The sequence below is a fragment of the Leptodactylus fuscus genome, chromosome 3, assembly GCF_031893055.1.
Source record: "Leptodactylus fuscus isolate aLepFus1 chromosome 3, aLepFus1.hap2, whole genome shotgun sequence".
Classification (NCBI taxonomy): Eukaryota; Metazoa; Chordata; class Amphibia; order Anura; family Leptodactylidae; genus Leptodactylus; species Leptodactylus fuscus.
Window position 1 is genome coordinate 50,696,211 of NC_134267.1, and position 22,839 is coordinate 50,719,049.

At 42.7% G+C, this 22,839-nt stretch overlaps 2 protein-coding genes across 2 annotated transcripts in view; one reads left to right on the plus strand and one right to left on the minus strand.

Annotated features, from left to right (window-relative positions):
• Positions 1–1,349: 1,349 nt before the first annotated feature.
• On the minus strand, positions 1,350–13,194 carry PEX13 (peroxisomal biogenesis factor 13). The gene is made up of 4 exons (XM_075267573.1): positions 13,068–13,194; positions 10,795–11,495; positions 8,794–8,919; positions 1,350–7,028 (listed from the first exon to the last, which is right to left on the minus strand). The coding sequence occupies exons 1-4, from the start codon at positions 13,163–13,165 to the stop codon at positions 6,730–6,732; spliced, it is 1,224 nt and encodes a 407-aa protein (XP_075123674.1). The 5' UTR covers positions 13,166–13,194; the 3' UTR covers positions 1,350–6,729.
• Positions 13,195–15,920: 2,726 nt separating this feature from the next.
• Positions 15,921–22,839, plus strand: part of PUS10 (pseudouridine synthase 10) — a 103,444-nt gene continuing 96,525 nt past the window's right edge. Inside the window, exons 1-2 of the mRNA XM_075267581.1 lie at positions 15,921–16,096; positions 20,796–20,931. Coding sequence (XP_075123682.1) covers positions 20,806–20,931 — 126 coding nt within the window. The 5' untranslated portion in view covers positions 15,921–16,096; positions 20,796–20,805. The remainder of the gene's footprint in view (positions 16,097–20,795; positions 20,932–22,839) is intronic.

The following is a 22,839-nucleotide window of genomic DNA, read 5'->3' on the forward strand; positions in this document are numbered from 1 at the left end:
CTGGGTTATAACCAAATCAATTTCTCAGCTATGGACGGCAACGTTTCTGTCTCTTTGGACTTCATCAGCGAAGCCTAGAGAGAATTGATTTGGTTTAAGTGAGCCTCAGCCTGGGAAGTCGGGCATGTTGTTCAGGGTGCTTGCTATAGAGGGCAGCATAACAGAGGCGCTGTCTCCCTATTTACATCTTGGGAGACAGATTTGCATATTCTTCCCATGTTGAAAAAACAAAGACAAAATTGAGCTTTTGGACAGATTTATGGCACTCTACGTGTCCTCAAAGTCTCATCTACCCGAACGGAGCAGAGTTCCCAGGTGCCCTCTTCTAGGGTACAGCCCCTGTTTTATCTGACCTGGGAATCAGCATAAAAAAATACTGCAACTGCTACCCAGGAATTTTTATAGGAAATACTTCACTACTGGTTATTATTGATATTTTGTCTTTAATAAAAGGTGCGGTAGATTAACTAATCCCCTCCAATTTTTTACAAAGTGTAACCTTATACCAGACAGTTTTAAGTGCACAAGATTTATCACCATGGCTAAAAGTGGATGATAAATCTGATGCATCTTTAGACCGTGTAGTAGAAGTTTATGTCACCTATTAGTTGACTTGACTGACAAAAACGTGCCAAAATTCTGATGTGATTCTGGAACATCCCCAGAATCACATCAGACCCCCCCTTATCAGACAAGTCAAAAAAGTGTTTTATACACATAATATACCTAGTGCTCAGCATTTTTTTACCTAAATGGCATATTTAGCTTAGTAAAATAGTAAACGGGGGTTCTTAGGTTTAATGGCACAACAATAGGAGTCTTTTACCGTAAATGGATGACATTGGAATGAGCCTTTATTTAGATAGTGGTTATTGAAGAGCCACCGTGCAGTAGTCTCATGGAATAGATTTGGACCCTTTGTACTGAATGTTGCGCCGTACATGCCTAAAACATGTCCCATTTTTTCCTGACTGTTTTCAATGGGAGGCAGAGACGGATGCCGAGCTGATTTGACAACCTCAATTCCTCGTGACTTTCCACTGTATGATCCTAACGTATCCTAACATTGTTGGTACGTTGACAGAAAGTTGGAGATGGAAAGCCATGCCAGAAGACTTTCGCTCATTTTATATTACCAAATATACACCCTACCGCTATTCTTATGTGATTAGAAGCTGTGTGTATGTGATAGCACACAGACACTCGTGAACTGCTGGACCCATATCCATATTAGCCCAGCAAAGCTAGTGGTTGTAGACAGAGGAAGGTAAATGTGAATACCGGTAATTTAGGAGCAAAAAGAAAGAAACGGCCACACAACCGTCTAATAAATATTTTGAACATTTATTTTAGATGACATAGCACACAGTCATTGCTTTTTAATAAAAATAGACTATTTATTTTAGTAATTATAATCAGAAAGAATTGTGATTATTTACAGCAGTTTCCTGACATCACACTGGAACAGTACAGACTTTTATAGCCTACGCCGACCAACATCTCCCACGTCAGGTGTAGTCCAGCATCTGCTTCTATGTGGCTTGCTGATTGTTTGTCAGAGTCCATAGATCAGTAAGGGTTAGAGAATAACAGTGTAGTTATTGGGAGCTATGTGACTGTATCCAAAGAGCAACTTAGAGATAAATGCACATAGAGAGAGCAAAGAGTAACTGAAGACAATTATTTTGTGATTAGGGTTTCAGACATCCTGTAAAATCTTGCCCTTGTAATTAGATGGAGGGATCTCCCATAGGACCGCCAGATGAATGGAGGCAGAAAGCTATTATATATACACGTATAAGCCCCGTCCCATATAGAAGTGCGGTATGTAGCAAAATGCTTCTAAATCAGTTTGATTCATTCCAGCTAAATTTTACATTTATTATGCACGTACCAAAAACCTATTTCCAAGTAAGTTACTCTGAAGTCCTTTAAATTAGGCAACGCATACGAAGACTTATCAAGTACTACACCTTATAACTACTAAAGAGGTGAGCTGTACTCTTCCGACTTCTTAGAGACGGGCCTGTTACTTTTAAGGGACAATAAGAATAGCTTAAAATGGAACGCATTGTACAATTTATTTATGTCAAATACAAAAAATTCACAGCAAGAATAAGAATCTCTGAGGACATGATCAACTACCACAATGTGCTTATAGTGGGTTAGCTATCCTCTATGGCTGCAGACATAATAGAACATCCATCATGGTAAAAATAATTGATAGTAGTGGATAAATGGACTTTCATACCTACACCAATGTACAGCTACTAGGAGGCCACTTAAAGAACAGAGGCCCAACCTTCATCTGTTCCATCTCCTTTGCTATTACGGCGACTACTTTTGTAGGACTGCCCTCTACTGAAGAAAGACATTGATATCAAAGGACTGGAGAATTGGACAAAGGGGCATGTAGGGAAAAACAAAACCCCTGCCCCTCTGTCCTGGGTGGCAAAACCCAGCAACATGATGGTGTCTTCTATATACACCACTTACTGTATGACTGATCGCAAGCGAGTCTTGCCTTAAAGGGAAGGTTGAACATGCTGTCCAAACTGCTGGCTACATGTTATAGAAGATTAGCAGATTGATATTATATATAGTTTTGTGGGGAAAGATTTAGTATAAACATTTTTTCATATGAATCTAGAAAGAGGTCCCTGTCTACAATTACTAACCTTCTCTGCATGACTGTACACAGATAGCTGTCAATCACTGAGTAGCACCACCCACTGGACGCCTAAGGCCGGGTACACACAGGGTTTTTTGGTCAGGATTTTGACGCGGAATCCTGACCAAAAAACGTCTCCCATTGAAATCAATGGGTGCCGGACATTTCTTTTTTCCGCGAGCAGTTTGTTCCCACTTGCGGAGAAAAGAAGCGACCTGCCCCTTTCATCAGGCGGATTCTGCGGCCCGGTCCGCCTGAAGACACTCCCTTCCTACTAGGCCCATTCATTTGGGCCTAATCCGGAGCAGAGTGCCGCGACTGGATGCCGATGCACTGCACCAGCATCCAGTTCCAGCTACCGTTTTTTTGGTCCGGAATCTGAGGCAGCCTCCGCATCAAATTCCGGACCAAAAAACTCTGTGTGAACTTAGCCCAAGTCTAGATTCACACGACCGAAACTCATTCCATGTGTTAGCTGGGTTTACTGACCTGAACAATATCCCAGGATTGGGATTTCTAGCATAAGTTATCTATGATGCCTCTCAGTGGCATACTGTCCTGTACTGTAATGGGAGGCAGGGATCATAGATAACTATTATTCATGAGTCCCACCCACAGCATGAAGGTCAGGCTGGTAAATTCGGAGAACACATAGACAGAGTGTGAAACTATCCTGAATCTATTCCCATAAAACTACATATCAATTTATTCTGCTCCGCCTGCTGCTCTGCATTTTTTATGTGATAAGATCCCTTTAAATTCAGTCCTGAAAATCCCAGAGATCTGCTGACAGTCTTGGACAAAAACAAGCTCTCATATAAGAGGATATGCATTCCAGGAGAAAAGCCTCTGACTGTACAAAACGCCACAAAAGGAACATTTGTCACCTAAATGTTTCTATATAATCCTATTAAATCCAGATCTGCATAGCTATACTACAGATAAAGGTTTACAGTGTAGATTGTAGGCACTTCCCTGTTATCTCATGTTTCATTACATATGATAAATGATATGTCAAAGCACCTAAACATTATATTACCAAGTTAAAAACTAAAAAAAAGTGCCATGAAGTTATGTAAAATGAAGCTGCCCCAGAATCATACCTTACAATTAAATATTAACATTAATAGACATTGAACCTTTAATGCAATACTCAAACATTTGCAGCGCAGTAATGTGTGATAAAATTTTATTTTCAGATTACGGATCGATTATATTTTTATTACGGGTAGATCAAAAGGATTACTACTACGACCTGTCAGGATATGCCAGGGGCTGAGATATGGTAAAGCTTACAAACTGTGTCACCTTGAGTTAGGGTCTTCATATTGTTTCATGTATATTGGGAAAGCTCCTGGCACATACATACATTAAACAGATGCATGTGCTGGATACCATATGGTAGAATCTGCCATCCATAAAAGACACATATACTGAGCAGTATTGAATGCCTCTGTATGGTACAATGCATTTTGCTGCGCTATTACATGCAGGAAAAAACAGAACAGAAAACACAGCGGATATCACCAAATGGAGGGCTCAGTCAGTTCAATGGCAGCGTATGGATCAGTTTACCATATGCGCAGAAGATTTAGGCACATATGTTAAACAGGTGGAAGTGTAATGTATGACCCTCTGCGCCAAATGTACGAACATGGCAGAAACAAACAAAAAAAAAAGATAAATGACAGAATGACACCTCCGATGTATACCACTCTATATCCATATGGCCATAATTCTAAATAAATGTACACTACATAGTATACCTTTTATTGAACTGGCCCACTGTAAGGGAAAGCTGTCTGCTGTGCTTTTTTTATATTATAATGCAAACTAACATAACATTCGGGCTACGTTGGGAGTGTATGATGTGAACACAGCTTTAGGGACTCAACATCTTTTTGATCCTACACAGTTGTACAGAAAGACTTCACCATGTCGGCTTCTTGGAGACTTGCAAGTGTGACTTCAGGGGAATGAAATATTGCTTGTTTTTGCGTATAGTTATACTTGGCCTAAATTTATACATAAATCTCAGAAACTAAGGTTGTGTTGGTTACCGTTTGCCCCATAGATACAACATTTCTTGCTCAAATCTTATAGTATAGTATAAGTATGATTTGGATATCTGAAAGTCAAAGTGACCTGCAGCGGCCCAGAACAATTGTGCACGGCCACTTATACACTACATGCATCTTATACATTCAAGTGCAACTGAAGGAAACAAAACTCTATGTGAGGAATTCCTAAATACAGCAAAAAAAAAAAAAAAAACTAAGTAAACCGAACACAGTCCCCACTTCAAGCTACTTCCAAGGTGCAATGAGTCTTCTTCCCCTTTCACATCCTCACACATTCTCAATAAGGTGGCTGCTATTTATTTTGTCCAAAAAGCTGTAAAAAATTGCCCGATACTCATAGGTGCCTGAATTTTCAAGGGTTTCTATATTTTGGTACCTAAATTAGGAAACCTATGCTAGGAGAAAGGTGATATGACACTGGATCCTAACCTTGCTATTTTTATATGAAAAGTTCTGAATCCCCTGTAGTAAATGGACAGATCTACATCATAGGGAATCTGTCAGCAGATTCAGACTGACCTTACCGGGGGCAGCATGAAATAATGACCGGCTCCTTCAATACAAAGAAATGCTTTGACCCATTTATGCCTAGTGTTCCATTATTACAACTGAAAAGATTCAACCTTAGGCATAAATGGGTTAAAAAGAGCCAGGCACGGGGGAAGAGGGGGCTCACCTGCTTGCCTGGCTCGCTACTAAATTGACTGTGGACATATGGAAAGTTACCTACCTATCAATCAAGCCAAGCTAGGTGGGTAGTAGCCAGAGAGAAGCTACCCAGAGTACATGTCTCCCCTTGCCTGGCTCTTTATAGAACATCACAGTGTTTTAATGTAAAAAATAAAACTTTATTTGTAATGAGGTAGCTTGTCAGTAATTCATGTTGCCTCCTTAGGATAAGTCATCACTATCAGATCAATGTGGTCTTACACCCAGGACCGTCACTGATCAGCTGTTTGAAGAGATTGCAGCATGCGGGTGAGCCCTGCAGGCAATTTTCTGATTGCCAAGCACAGTGCCATACATTGTATAAGGCTGGCCTGTAAAGTGTTGAACACTGCTGCTGCTTCAAGCAGCTGATCTGTGGTGATCCCAGATCTTGGAACCCTACAGATCACATATGGAGGACCTAGCTTAAAAATAGGTCGGCAATAATCAAATCCCCCCCAAACCCCTTTAAGTAAAGCATGCAATATCCAATGCAGTAGTCAGGGATACCACAGGTATCAAACAGCACAATTCTCCAGGTCTTGCTTTTATGATTGCAGATTAGCAATTACCCACAAAACATACAAGTGGTTGTACAGCTGGTGACTTGCACCCAAGGTACTAGAAGACAATCCTGCAAAATGTTCTAGTTGGGGTAGAGAATCACTTCATGCATGAGAAATAAAATGGTATCTGCAAAGAGATTTACAGGATGCATGGGTGACATAACCATGCTCCTGGCCAGTAGAAAGGATGAGTAGTCTTAGATAATCATTATTACATTGATACCACCATCTCTGAATTTCTATAGAATTATCTGCTTGTGCAGCTGGGTGATGGGGATTGTGTTTGGTACAAAAAAGGGCCTTGCACCAAATCCGCACCTCAGGATCGTTCCTCTACACCAGTTTTCTGACACAGAGGGCAAAATAAATTCCCTCCATTGAGAGTGTATATATGCATGCATGTCGTCGCATGCTGTCAGGTAGTCAACCACCTTAAAAATGCAACAGAAATAGGGAAAAAGGTTGAGCAAGACCAAACCTTCCATAAACAGTATTATAAGAAAACAGTGTATGCACTTCCCTTTACTTGTTAACCTAATGTTGAGACAACTATAAAACCTTGTAAGCGGCACATCCCAGAAGACATCCTACATACTGTATATGGCTCTGTGCACTATATGTAGTGTCTTTGCATACTTACTATAATCTCTATGTAAGTAGTGGTGCAGTATAGCACTACATTACTCCCAAGACCCACATCTGCCTACAGATCGAATGTATCCCTGTGGCCTAAGTTTGGATCAACATCAGGTGCTGTGCGGTTTGTTTCCACAAAAACAGACTCTAGTGCGGCCTCCTGCTCTTCTAAGGTGGCTAATGGATTGGCCACATTGAGGGTTGTGGGGTTAGGGAATGGCTGCGGCTCCTCCGGCCTCTTCTCCACCTCTGCAGCCTTTCTGCCTCTTCTTTTGCCCAGGATTTTGATGTAGTTGGCTGGAAGGAATCCTGTTGTTTGTCCATCCACACTGCCGAGCAGCCAGCCTCTTATTTTAGGTTGTTGTTCTATAAGAAATAAAACACTTTAATTCTCAGGACACTTATTTTTTCAGTGTTCTGCCCCAATCTCTGCCTCCCATTAACAACAATGGGAGGCAGAATCAAAGCAGACGTTCTGCGATACGGACATACCCTTCTATGCATTTGGCTTGTCATGTGGATGTGTACACTGCTTTTATATTGTCAGCTCAAGTAAAACCCACTCATTCAATCTGTTTATTTGCAAGAAATAGAGAAAATCTACATTAGATTTCTATACAGAGCCTTTACACATCCTAGTGCTGATCATTCGTCACTGTGGTTCAGTCAAGGCTCCAAGGCTTGGTTACTATTAGGGTAAGTTCACACTGGGTTTTTTGGTCAGGGTTTTGAGGCCGTAATCGCCTCAAAATCCTGACCAAAAAGACAGCTCCCATTGAAATCAATGGGAGACACTCAGGAGCTTTTACCAGGAGCCGTTTCTTCCAGCTCCCGGAAAAAAGAAGCGAGGTGTTCATTCTTCTGGCCGAGTTGCCTCGTGATTTGGACTGAAGAAACTCCACCCTCCGGACTAGGCCCATTCATTGGGCCTAATCCGGAGCGGAGTGTGCGGCTGGATGCTTGTGCAGTGCACCGGCTTTCAGTCGCGGCGACCCGTCTGTTGGATCGGAACCTGAGACAGCCTGCGCCTCAGGTTTCGATCCAAAAAACTCTGTGTGAACTTATTCTTAGAGATGAGCGAATATATTCGATCGAAAACCTCCATCGGAAGGTGGGAGGGGCAGTAAAAATTTGATGCCACGGAAGTTTTTTTGCACCAGGAGTTAAGCGACAGAGGTATTCGATCAAGTATATTCGCTCATCTCTAGTTATTATGAATTGTTTTTTATGCACTCCTATTGCGAATAAAACCCACTCATTTATGGAAATAGGAAATATCCACATTACAAATGTGTAGAGACTTTAAACATCCTAGTGCTGATGATTTGTGACTTTGTTGTATGTGCGGACGGATATAACAACCTTCACACAACACACAAACGTAAAACTGGCCTCTATTTATCCTGTGTATCCTTTATTGTTTGGCACACCGCATTGCACTAGGTAAGCCTGCTTACTAATAAATAACCAGGTCCTACGGAGACCTGACTGTTACCATTGCAGAGCACAGCGTGGTGACGAATGTGTGTGCGTACTGTGACATCACCGACTCTGCTGTGCTCTGACTGCAGGTCCATAGAGTAGAACAGAGTCAGTCATGTGACCGAGAGTTGGAGTGTCAATGTGGGGAAGGCAAAGGAATGCCCTCCATTGCTGCATAGTTAATAATCAGAGCTCTGGGGCCCTGACCTGTTATACATTAGTGCAAAGAATGCAAATAAGGTGGCAAACCAACAGTGTATCAGTCTCATGTGGAAAAGGAGCCATCAGTGTACAACAAGATGTCACACTGTGATTCACAGATGCAGAGATGTATGATAAATGCTAAGACCTGCTGACAATGGGTAAAAGATAAGTCACTCTGGGCTCACTTACATCTGGATCTTTCCTGAACTACCAAGTTAGCTACAAATGATGAAAATACCATAAAAAGATGTAAAACATGCATGCTCGGACCTAGGTTCTAGCATTCGAATATACAGGAAATCATATGAAAATGTAGACTGTCCCTGTGCATGCTGGGAGCCTTTTCTGACTGTATAATGAGGTTATTCTTGGTATCTACATTTTAGGTACTTTGGTTTTGTGTACTACACTAACCTGTGCTGTTGTATAGGAGACAGTTTCTTACCTTTTGGAGCCAGGTTAAGTAGATCTCCAGCACGGAAGGAAATCTCTTCCTCTGATGTAGCAGTGAAGTCATATTCAGCTCTTCCAACCACGTGGTCATCCTCCCCACTTGCCCAATTTACATTTTCTAGATAAAACATGAATTATACAGTAATAATCAATCTGCCGCCATGAGACACAGAGGTACATAGAGGCTGAGAACAAAATGGTGGTACGCTGACATAATATGCTAAATTCCCAAATTAAAGCAGATTCACATACTGCCGAATGGGTCCAAGAACACAGCATTACTGTAACTGTGGCTCTCAGACTACCTAAACTTCAGAAGAGCTTAAAAAGTTTTTCTCCTATTAACACTTACTCTGTATATACAGGTTAGGAGTTAAATGTCGGGGGTCTGACCACTGAAATCCCCAGCAATCAAGAGAAAGGGTCCAAGAGCGCACCATGTAAATGAAGAGACCATCATTGCATTCACCTCTGACAGAGATTGCAGAGTACAATGGTCAAGCATTTGTCCCATGTGGCTGTAGGAGACCCCAAATCTCATAATCACTAGAAGTCCCAGCGGTCAGACCCCCAGTGATTAGACACTGTCCTAATGTACATGGGGAATAACTCAACGTTGATGCCATTATTCTTTCTCCTTTTAAATCCCGTTTTACTACAATGTAACATTTGCTTTGTCAAATACAACAACAAGGTCGCACTGCACATTCCTTTGTAAAAATGACACCATTTTGGACATCACCAGGCGCTTTTCTGGTGCATATGCTGAGCGAGGGAGTAAAACACATGCAGACAGAACTAAAGCTGCACATAAAACCACGTGCAAAACTTACAATCTGTTCACACACAATGCAGTTTCCCATAAGTCAATGAAACTTCAACATGTATGTGCACTAGACTAAAGATGAAAACTGCTAGTACTGTATACTCCATGATGAACAGACCAATAAGATTTTGAGTTAGAATCTCATAATGATGGTGGTGCAGTAGCAAACATAGTACTTCCTTGCATAGTGGTGCCCCTATCTACCTGCTGTGCCTGAAACTTTAAAGGAGCAGTGCTGCAAGAGGGGGCTGGAGCCTCTCTTTTTTTCTGTTTGCAATGATAGCTATGTGTCAATTTTTTTATCTTTTTTTTTTTTTTTTAGATTGTGTTGGGGGGATGTTTGATGAAGATTTTTGTAGTAATCGGGGGCAACACAGTGCCTCAGTGGTTAACACTGCAGCCTTGCAGTGCTGGAGTCCCGGGTTCGAATCCTGCCACGAACAACATTTGCAAGGAGTTTGTATGTTCTCCCCGTGTTTGCGCGGATTTCCTTCCATTCTACATAGACATACTGATAGGAAAAAAAAAAAGTACATTGTGATCCCTATGTGGGGCTCACAATCTACATTTAGAAAAAAAAAAAAAAAAAATTTGTAATACACTTAAGTAACCTAACTGTCTTTTAATAGAAAACGGGCTCTAAACTGATAACTAGCAACCATCTTAACTGAGCTGTTACTAGGGAATATGTAGAGCTTCATCATTTGCCAAAGGGGAATGGTCACTTCAAATGACTTTATACCACCTAGAAAAATGCACCGGTTCATGCTGCATATAAAACTCATAATCTTGACTATGTTTTTAGTGATAACTTTTATGGGAAACTTCACAATCTACATTTTCAATTGGTACCAGAACCCTTATTTTAGGTGGTATAAAACCAGAGATACAGCCCTTTGGCAAATGCTACAGCTCTACATACTGCATGTAGTACAGATGTACAGAACAGGCTTTTGCTGCATTGCCCGTGTGAAATTTACAGCTTATTTTCTATTAAAAGTTAGATAGGTTGATTAACTATAATACAATGTTCACATATCCCGGAGTGTGGAAGTTACACATTAATTTTATATAAAACACTTTCTATTCCAAGCAATCATGAACATTTGCTGGTCAAACTGCAACAGCTATCAGATTTTTTTTTTTCAACACCATGCTCACACTCACCTTCAACACCTTCCCCATTACCAGAAGATAGGAGCTTCCAAATGAGGTAGGGACCACCAAGAATGACAGCAAAAAATAAGAAAATAGGCCAAGACTTGGCACCATCACTCTCTGAACCAATCCGAGCCACAGTCCCAGCACTCTCAGTCCACAAATCCTCATTTTCTGAACTCTTCCTTAGACCCAAAAGTCTCTGCAAACGTCGGTAAAGGAACCGGATGGTTCTGACAAGTGCAAATGCTGAGAACACCTTTGTAAAGTGGACCTTTAATCTGGAAAAGTGGTTTGCCACATCCAGAACAGCCCTGAAGCTGTTATACACAGCAGAGAAGGTGGCATCCATCATCATGCTGACCGACGCAAAGGCATGGACGATGCTCTCAATGGACTGAAAGGCCCCTCGGCTACTTTCTTCAGCCTGACGAACAAACCTACTGGGGGGTACTTCATCCATCTGGAATCGATTATAGCCAAGTCCATTGCCGTACCCATAGCTGTAAGGACTGTAGCCTCCATAAAGTGAGCTGCCGTAATTACCATAGGAACCAAAGCCTGGTGAGAAGGATGTATATGAAGGTCGGTAGGTATTGAGGGCACCTGTACTGGTCTGCTGAGAAGGTCTAGGTAGGACAGGTGGTGGTACCCTGGTAAGAGTTGGCTGCCCAGGTCTGGTGATTGTGCTTGCTCTCAAGTCAGATGACCTGCAAATAGAAACACAAATTGAAATTTTTGTTATTACCACCCCTTAAATGTAATGGCTACAAAAATGTTAACCAAAATGGCAACTGAATTACAATTTGATGGTTGCCGTTAAAGTGAATCAACACCCACAATGGTGAACTACAATATATCTAATATCAGACACACTACTGTCATAAAACGGAGAAATCACCTGTCCACTATTAAACCGCACGTCTGTCCGTCAGTATGGAGTCTTATTTATGGCAGCCCATATTCTATAGAGCAGTAGGCAAGGACTGCACTAAAATATCCTAGATCCAATTAAAAAACAACCAGATTTCATTTTTTTAGTTCCATTTATAATAGAGGTATAATTTCTATGGCATAGGGACCTCTGGCACCACCTCAGGGTCCAGGGCCAGGAAGCAACTGTTACCGCTATACCCCTGGTTGTAAACAGTTGCCATGTAGCCTCAGTCTAAGTGTGCACACCATCTAACAAGTGTATACATCTGGTCATGTAAAGTCTGGACTCGACACAGAAGAGAGGTTTGCGCTGGTGATGGATTTATCTCAGAGGATTGATAGAAATGTGAACAGCACTTTCAAAACCAGATACTTTTTATTTTCCGGGGAGATGCTCCACCACCAGGGATATATTAGCACCTTACTTCTCACCGACCATGTAACATGATGTGTATTCTTGGCCAAACAACTAAGCATGTGTATGGAGGAGTTTAGAGAAATAGTAATCTGTTCAGCTGTCATGTATTGAAGATATATCGGCACCTTAGATCTGTAAAGTTAGATAGCAGCAGGCACATCTGGCCCTAAGGCTAGAGCTACATGTTTATATTGGGTGACGGGAAGACATCCACTTAATGCACATGACGCAGGAGTACATACGCTTAGGGCTCTTTTGGTGCGTCATAAACAATAAGGAAAGTCTGCAATGTCTTGTTGGTGATAACGAAAAAAATTTTGGTTACACAACATGGACATCACATCTAATGATTGCAACAGATCCGCGATCATTCTAGCAGCCAAACCGTACCTGTAAAACACTGACACTATAGCACGTCACAGGGAAATGGGGCAGAGTTATTGCTCATACAGGTGTCCTGGCCTTATAGGTATGCAGCTGGCAGTAGTGGTGCATAGCTCAGCGGTGACAGGTCACGATCTATCCCACGCCCCATATATTCAATACGGTTATATAAGGAGCTGCTGACAGCAGAGTCACTATTGTAGCCAGGATTGTGTATTTCCCCAATCATAGATATATACAGGCCCGGAGCAGTGTATACTGGGAACATTACTGACACACTGATAACACAGGGGCCTTTGGACTCAGGCCTGTACACAATGCTGCTGCTGCAGCCTGGGGTGTCTATGGATATATGTGCCAGGATCCCACCTGTATAGGACAGGCTGATGACAGGTGCTGCCGCAGTATGGAGGTCAGGACCCCCCGCCACAGTCACATCCTGATGGGCACATACACTGATCTGACCAGAGATTATTTATCTCCCCGCCCCACCGCCCATACCGCTGCCACCCACCCCCCGATACCCCCAGCAGAGGTCACTCACTGGAAAGAAGTTGTGGGAATTCCGCCCAGAACCCTCCGGGTCTCCCACGGTTTAGGAGGAGCTGGCTGAGCCGCCATCCCGCTCCGCTGCAGAGCCATACACAGGCCTAACTAATCCACCCGAGTCATTTTGCTGCAGAGCGAAGCACAGGCATGACTAATCCACCGGCGGCACTTTCCATCAGAGCCGTCATAGGTTACCATCCAGCCATCCAAAGGCCTGACTAACTGATTGCCGATTGCCTCGCTACTGTAACTCATAATATAACATAGTAGTGTGTTATTGTTCTTGCAGTGTGGATGGATCTCACTATAGCAAGGACATGATGTAATACACACTCCATATACACCACTCTGCACTAAATAGCAATAGCCAGCACAATATTCACAGCACATTCACAGCTCAGCATTATATCATGGAAAATGCTTGCTTGATGATGATTTCCAGAGTGAAAGACAAAATTGTAGCTAAAGCCCCACGTTACAGAAACGCAGCTATTTCTATTGCAGATTTTGTTGCGTTTTTTTTTTTTTTTTGAGCCAAAGCCAAGAATGCCTACGAAAGGAATGAGAAATATACAGGAAGTTCTTATACAGTTTGCTGAATCAATTCCTGGCTTTTGCTTAAAGGGATTCTACCACTAAAACACTTTTTTTTCTAGTTACCACGTCGGAATAGCCTTTAAAAAGGCTATTTGTCTCTTACCTGTAGAAGTGCTCTCCGCCGCGCCGTTCGTTCAAAGTACCGGTATGCTAATGAGTTCTCTTGCAGCGATGGGGGCGTCCCCATCGCAGGAGCAGCGATGGGGGCGTCCCAATTGCAGCTCGAAAACTCACCGCAGCGCCGCCTCTCCGGTCTTCGGTGTCCTCCCCTTGCCTCTTCAGCGTCTGTCGGACGCCTGCGCAGTATGCTCTCTGTTCGGCGAAGCTTGCCGAACGTACTGCGCATGCGCGAAAGTTCGGTGCCCGCACTATGGCTGGGATCGCAATTTCGCGCATGCGCAGTACGTTCGGCAATCTTCGTCGAACAGAGCGTACTGCGCAGGCGTCCGACAGTACGCTGAAGAAGCAAAGGGAGGACACCGAAGACCAGAGAGGCGGCGCTGCGGTGAGTTTTCGAGCTGCAATGGGGACGCCCCCATCGCTGCTCCTGCGATGGGGACGCCCCCTATCGCTGCGAGAGAACTCATTAGCATACCGGTACAAACCGGTATTTTGAACGAACGGCACGGCGGAGAGCACTTCCACAGGTAAGAGACGAATAGCCTTTTTAAAGGCTATTCCGACGTGGTAACTAGAAAAAAAAGTGTTTTAGTGGTAGAATCCCTTTAAAAAAACACAACAAAATCTGCAACAAAAAAAGCTGCGTTTCCACAACGTGGAGCTTTAGCCTAAAGGGGTTGACACTTCTCCCCTATCTACAATACAGGAGATAAGTGTCCGAAAACTGTGGGCCGATTGTCGGGTCCCCCCCAGTGATCAGGAGGACGGGGAACCAAAATTCTTTCCAAGACCTCCTTGTAAATGGGGCACCAGTGCACTTGTGTGATCCGAGCTCTAGTCATTTTTATGGGGCTGCCGGGACCGTAATCTCCATCAGCACCCACAGCCCTCTGTAGGGGCCATCAAGAAGGCATTATACTCTGTAGGGGCCACCAAGGGGGCATTATACTCTGTAGTGACCACCAAGAGGGCATTATACTCTCTAGGTGCCACCAAGGGGCATTATACTCTCTAGGTGCCACCAAGGGGCATTATACTCTGTAGGGGCCACCGAGGGGGCATTATACTCTGTAGGGGCCACCAAGAGGGCATTATACTCTGTAGGGGCCACCAAGAGGGCATTATACTCTGTAGGGACCACTGAGGGGGCATTATACTCTGTAGGGGCCACTGAGGGTGCATTATACTCTGTAGGGATCACTGAGGGGGCATTATACTCTGTAGGGGCCACTGAGGGGGCATTATACTCTGTAGGGATCACTGAGGGGGCATTATACTCTGTAGGGGCCACCAAGAGGGCATTATACTCTGTAGGGGCCACGAAGAGGGCATTATACTCTGTAGGGGCCACTGAGGGCGCATTATACTCTGTAGGGACCACTGAGGGTGCATTATACTCTGTAGGGATCACTGAGGGGGCATTATACTCTGTAGGGACCACTGAGGGGGCATTATACTCTGTAGGGGCCACCGAGGGGGCATTATACTCTGTAGGAGCCACTGAGGGGGCATTCTAATGGGTGACTGAGGCTCGCTAAGGGGCATTTTACTTTATGTGGGCACTAAGGCTCTGTGGACATACTCAGGGTTACTGCCATGGCTTAACACAAACTTTTCCATACTTTTCCCTATTTGTGTCCACACAGCGACCATCTAATGTCTAATACACCCAGGCAGCAGCAGAATAGGAGCGGCGGGGGATAGGTGAGATGAGTAGGGCTTTTTATTATTACAATATTCTAAATATTTTTTTCCAGCTAAAATGAAAAATCCCTTTAACTTTTCTAATGGAGACTCTTGTAGCAATTCTTGTAATTATCAGCATTTCCAGTAATGCGGTGACATGAGCATATTTGTATCAGACATAATCACATGTTACTTATTATCTTTATAACTGTTTGGCTCTCACATTTCTGCTTTATATGAGGATAGAAATCTTTATCATTGTGATGTATACAATAAGGAAGATAAAGGTGTCTTGGCCTTGTCTCTGCTATTCAGCAGCGCTGCCGGCAGGGGGAGCACTTCCATTCTAGTTTTCGCATTAGTTTCTCTTCCTCTTCTCGCTTGCACGCTGAAGCCGTCTGTACATTCTTTTAATCCTTCCCCCTAGAAACACGTGGCAGGGACATTTAGTTCCGTGTGTTTTTGTACTTGCTCGTCTCAGGGCTATAGTTATAGTTTTGCTGTGGTGATCGTACATGTGACTGGTCTGAGGGCCACCCGGTCTGAGTTATCGCCTCCCTATTCATTTCCCTCTCTGTACAGCACATTGCTGGAGCCTACATCTTATCATCCAGTGCATAGGTAAGAGACGCATGAATGGTGCAAGCATGACCAGAGTGAGAGTGGCATGTGTGTGTGTATATACAGTATATATAATGCTGCAAGCATGACCAGAGTGAGAGTGGCATGTGTGTGTGTATATATACAGTATATATAATGCTGCAAGCATGACCAGAGTGAGAGTGGTGTGTGTGTGTGTGTATATACAGTATATATAATGCTGCAAGCATGACCAGAGTGAGAGTGGTGTGTGTGTGTGTGTGTATATATATGTATATACACAAGCATGGCCAGAGTGAGAGTAGTGTGTGTGTGTGTGTGTATATATATGTATATACACAAGCATGGCCAGAGTGAGAGTGGTATGTGTGTGTGATATATATACAGTATATATAATGCTGCAAGCATGACCAGAGTGAGAGTAGTGTGTGTGTGTATATATATAATATAATGCTGCAAGCGCGACCAGAGTGAGAGTGGTATGTGTGTGTGATATATATACAGTATATATAATGCTGCAAGCATTACCAGAGTGAGAGTGGTGTGTGTGTGTGTGTATATATATATATATATGTATATACACAAGCATGACCAGAGTGAGAGTAGTGTGTATGTGTATATATATGTATATACACAAGCATGACCAGAGTGAGAGTAGTGTGTGTGTGTGATATATATATATACATACACACATATACATCTTGAGATGAGATACAATCTCTGTACTATTGCTGTAGCATTACCAGTAATATTTTTTAGACACTGTTCACATCACGCTTGGGACCATACATCTTTCTATCTGTTTACATCTTTTTGTGGACAACAGCCACAGTACTGTGCTTATATGTTATACGCATATATTTTAGTACCGATCAAGTTGTAAACCGATACTGTAAAGCTGGTCATTCATACACTTTAGATTTTCATTAGCCAAAATGCTGTATATTTTTGTCCAGATGAAAGTATCGTTGGTTAACTTTTTCTTTCTTGGTGTTTTTAAAGGAATCTGTCAGGGCGATTTGGGACATTAAAGGGGTATTCCCACGTCGCATACTCACCAGTCTTCGATGCTGTAAATTCTTCTTTCTTCCCCGGCTTTATTGCGTCATTGGTGGGCGGGGTTACATATGCAAAGCCAGCAGCGAGAAGTCATCGCTTCTATGCCGCTGGCCCTACGTGTGCGCTGCCGATGCAGCTAGGCATCGGACGTACAGCCTTCACAATGCAATTTAGACCCGGCATCCGCTGTAATAGAGAGGCGGATGCCGGGAATGTAGACGCCGGCACAGGTGCCTGCAACATCGCTACGCTCCTGCCCTGCATGAAGCCAGCAGCGGCAGGAACGATGCTGCTATTCCGCTCCTCCCCCTTTAAATCACCCATAAGCCTTAGAGACTGTGATGTTTAGTGTCCCAAATCATCCTGTTAGTCCCAGTTCATAATCTGTGTTTGGGTTTCCATTTGGGAAGTCCGCTAGGGACCCCCCCCCCCCCCCCCCCCCCGAATGGAAACCTATACACATTAAAAAGTGGTTGCCTAAACAAAACCCCTTGGACCCCATAGACTATAATGGGGTCTGTGTGGTTTCTGCTCGAAACATGCAGAGAGAAAATTGCTGCTTTCCGTTCGAGTGAGTTCCCTAGCCGACCTCCCGAAATGGAAACCCGAATGCAGATGTGAACTGGGTCTAATATAACCATTCGTGCCTGCAACAAAAATTAAAAAGCTTTATACTCTCCCTTGCACTGTACTCCCTGTGCCAACCCAGTTCTTCACTGATGCCAGAGGAGTAGATCTCAGCTAGGGTGTATGTCCTTGGCTTTACTGAAGAAGGGCCTGGGGGCACCAGAGAGGAGTCTGATGAGACCAGTCGGGCTCATCACTAGGTAAATAAAAAAGTTTTTTTTTAATTAATTGCAGGCATGGATTTAAAACAGAGTGATTTGGGACACTAAACCCTAGCGCTATAAGGACCTGTGGGTTGTTTAGTGTTCCAGATTGACCTGTTATCTCCTTTTCCATTTTTTTTTGTTGACCCAATCTACTGATCCATTTTTTACAAATGTATTTTGGAAATCATTCTGTTTTTAAGACATTCAAAACGGACTCTATCAACTCTGTACTAGAAATCAAATTACAATTAAATTTAAAGTATCGTATATACTCGAGTATAAGCCGAATTTTTCAGCACAGTTTTTGTGCTGAAAAAGCCTCCCTCGGCTTATACTCGAGTCGGCAAAAAAAAATAAAAAATTCTTTTTTAAGGTGGTGGGGGGGGGGTCTATGACCAGCCACAATATTAATGTATAGAATCTCCCATAAAATAGTGCAAAAAAAAAAAAGATTTAAAATCAAAAAATAAAAGTTCAAAATCCCTCCTTTCCCTAGAATACATACAAAAGTAGAAAATTACTGTGACACACAAACACATTAGGTATCCCTGTGTCTGAGAGTGCCCGATCTACTGAATATAGGGGATCTGCAGTGCTCCTGTTCCATCAGGAAGGGGTTAATAGGAGCACTGCAGATACCCTTTATTCAGCCAGACTGAATTCCAAGTGGGGGAAGAAAAAACAGTCCTCAAGCCCAGGGAAGGGGCAGACAGACAACCAAAACACCCCCTCCCCTTTCCCCGCACCCAGCAACTACTGCACCCAAAAACTCCAACCATTTTAATTTTTGAAATTTTCCTGTAGCTGCTGCATTTCCCCCCTAGACTTATACTCGAGTCAATAAGTTTTCCCAGTTTTTTGTGGTAAAATTAGGGGCCTCGGCTTATATTCGGGTCGGCTTATACTCGAGTATATATGGTAAGCAGATACAGTCCTATGAAAAAGTTTGAGCACCCCTATTAATCTTAATCATTTTTAGTTCTAAATATTTTGGTGTTTGCAACAGCCATTTCAGTTTGATATATCTAATAACTGATGGACACAGTAATATTTCAGGATTGAAATGAGGTTTATTGTACTAACAGAAAATGCGCAATATGCATTAAACCAAAATTTGACCGGTGCAAAATTATGGGCACCTCAACAGAAAAGTGACATTAATATTTAGTACGTCCTCCTTTTGCAAAGATAATAGCCTCTAGTCGCTTCCTGTAGCTTTTAATCAGTTCCTGGATCCTGGATGAAGGTATTTTGGACCATTTCTTTCTACAAAACAATTCAAGTTCAGTTAAGTTTGATGGTCGCCGAACATGGACAGCCCGCTCTCAAATGATCTGAAAACAAAGATTGTTCAACATAGTTGTTCAGGGGAAGGATACAAAACGTTGTCTCAGAGATTTAACCTGTCAGTTTCCACTGTGAGGAACATAGTAAGGAAATGGAAGACCACAGGGACAGTTCTTGTTAAGCCCAGAAGTGGCAGGCCAAGAAAAATATCAGAAAGGCAGAGAAGAAGAATGGTGAGAACAGTCAAGGACAATCCACAGACCACCTCCAAAGAGCTGCAGCATCATCTTGCTGCAGATGGTGTCACTGTGCATCGGTCAACTATACAGCGCACTTTGCACAAATAGAAGCTGTATGGGAGAGTGATGAGAAAGAAGCCGTTTCTGCACGTACACCACAAATAGAGTTGCCTGAGGTATGAAAAAGCACATTTGGACAAGGCAGCTTCATTTTGGAAACAAAAATTGAGTTGTTTGGTTATAAAAAAAAGGCGTTATGCATGGCGTCCAAAAAGAAACAGCATTCCAAGAAAAACACATGCTACCCACTGTAAAATTTGGTGGAGGTTCCATCATGCTTTGGGGCTGTGTGGCCAATGCCGGCATCGGGAATCTTGTTAAAGTTGAGAGTCGCATGGATTCCACTCAGTATCAGCAGATTCTTGAGAATAATGTTCAAGAATCAGTGACGAAGTTGAAGTTACGCCGGGGATGGATATTTCAGCAAGACAATGATCCAAAACACCGCTCCAAATCCTCAGGCATTCATGCAGAGGAACAATTACAATGTTCTGGAATGGCCATCCCAGTCCCCAGACCTGAATATCATTGAACATCTGTGGGATGATTTGAAGCGGGCTGTCCATGCTCGGCGACCATCTAACTTAACTGAACTTGAATTGTTTGTCCAAAATACCTTCATCCAGGATCCAGGAACTGATTAAAAGCTACAGGAAGCGACTAGAGGCTGTTATCTTTGCAAAAGGAGGATCTGCTAAATATTAATGTCACTTTTCTGTTGAGGTGCCCATACTTTTGCACCGGTCAAATTTTGGTTTAATGCATATTGCACATTTTCTGTTAGTACAATAAACCTCATTTCAATCCTGAAATATTACTGTGTCCATCAGTTATTAGATATATCAAACTGAAATGGCTGCTGCAAACACCAAAATATTTAGAACTAAAAATGATTAAGATTAATAGGGGTGCCCAAACTTTTTCATAGGACTGTAGCTAAGCAGCTCTGCGTATACGAGGCCTGTTATGGGTAGTGGAGGGTAACATGGAATGCATTGTGCACTATTGCAGGCATAGATAACGTGTGGGTTACAGATATGTGCGAAGGTATTTTTGCTAAAGCTGAATGTACATAAACAATTAGTTGCATCTACAATTTTTCATATTTGTTAAAAATTATGGTAATTTGTCCTTGGAGGATTCAGACTTGTATTCAATTGTGTACAGCAGTCTCCAAGTCATCTATGGCAACTGAGGCGTTATTATATTTTTTTATTAAAAAAAAATGTGCTTTTTCCACAGAATATTTAACATGCTTCTAATAGAAGAGAAGTACAAATCAGTTGCGGAGCTCTTACTGTCTTCAGGAACATGCCCACGATGTGTCCTTCGATTTTGCTGCGTTGGATCTCCAGCACCTTATCGACTTCCATACAAGGTCTTATTTTTCGATATTTGAAATTCTTATATTTGTACCGTATTTTTCGGACTATAAGACGCACCTATTTTTTAGAGGAGGAAAATAGGGAAAAAAAATTTGAAGCAAAAACTGGTAAAATATTTAATATATGGGAGTTGTAGTTTTGCAACAGCTGCAAGGCCACATTGACAGGTGACCCTGCAGCTGTACGGGGACGCATAGAGTGGTTTTTTTTTTGCGGGGCCAGAAGTACTTTTTAGTTTACCATTTTGGGGAATGTCTATTGCTTAGATCACCTTTTATTGAAAAAAAACCCGGTGGTTTATGACATATGATCTTCTACTTTTATATATATGTATTCTAGGGACAGGAGGTGATTTAGAACTTTTATTTATTTCATATTTTTATTATATATTTTTAAAGCTTTTTTTTTTTTTTACTATTTTATTCCCCCCCCGGGGCCTTGAACCTGCGGTCGCTTGATTGCAAGTCCCATAGACGGCAATACAACTGTATTGCCATCTATGGGACATTCTGTCTATTAGTATTACGGCTGGTCATAGAGACCAGCCGCAATACTAATATAGCAGTGACAGGCCTGGGAGCCTCATTAGGCTCCCGGCTGTCACCCGAACAGGTCGGCTCCTGCGATATCGCCGCGCAGGAGCCGGCTTGCATCTTTACAGGTACGGGGGAGGCACAGGTTCGGGGGAGAAGGGGCCGCTGATACTGACCCGGCATCCGCTGTACTAGAGAGGCGGATGCCGGTGAGGGATAGACGCCGGGGCCTGAGACATCGCTGCCCTGCCCTGCATGAAGCCAGCTCCCGCTGCTGGCTTCATGTAGGGCAGAGGAGCGCAGCGATGTCGCAGGCCCCGGCACCTGTAATGGCGTCTATCACTTGCCGGCTTCCGCCTCTCTATTACAGCGGATGCCAGGCGCCACATTCGGCCTATAAGACGCACCCTTCTTTTCCCCCCAAATTTGGGGGGAAAAAAGTGCGTCTTATAGTCCGAAAAATACGGTATATTGTTTTATGCTCACATAAAATATTTCCCCCATTTAAAACCATTCACAATAATATATTATAATATGCAATAATTGCTGATGGTTGTAGGCATTTTCTGCTTTCCTGTCTGTATGTATCATGTATATAATGCAACTTCAGAAGATAAAACATTCTTTCAGTTGTTGCATCTGCAGAATAAATCTTTTAGGGCTGAATTTATAAAGCAATTCCGCGTTTTTATGCCACCTTGTTAAACAAGTACTCATATTTTGGGCATGCTAACTCACCAGCAACAGTCTATCGGTGTAATTTGTTTCATATCAGTTTATTGCTAGCCACACATTTTGAAGATTTCCATTTCCGCCTCACCAAGTTCCTCCCTCTTTGTCCTTCTGTTTTTCCCTCCATGCATAGCGTGCTGCTAAAAATATAATTTATGCTCTGTCTAAAGGACCAGGAGAGCACTGAGCAGAAGAGTTAGCTGCAGATTTATAGCTCCCTCTCCTGACTTATTGTCTATACTGTGAGTGCTGGGTGCAGAATATTTAGTGTATTTCTATGAAATGCATCTTCATATTGCTTTCCCTGCCTTTTTGTGCTTTTAGAAACTGACAGGGTGAATCACAAGCCAGAAGAAGGGAAAGCGGGCTGAAGCTGTATCACAAAGGAATAAAGGGATCCAACCTGCATTGCAACTTTCTGCATCATGGTTATTACTCACCTGTCCCAAAGGGATCTTGCCATCTCTTCTCCCAGTTCTCTAGATGTTCATTTATTTGCATAGGGTGTGTGGTTGCTTTAGTGGTTATGTGCCCTATTACTGATATTGTGGGTATGTAAAAGTTGTCATAATGCTCTTATACACTGCAGCCACTCACTGCAGTAATCACACATCCCCTATGGAAGTAAATGGGCAT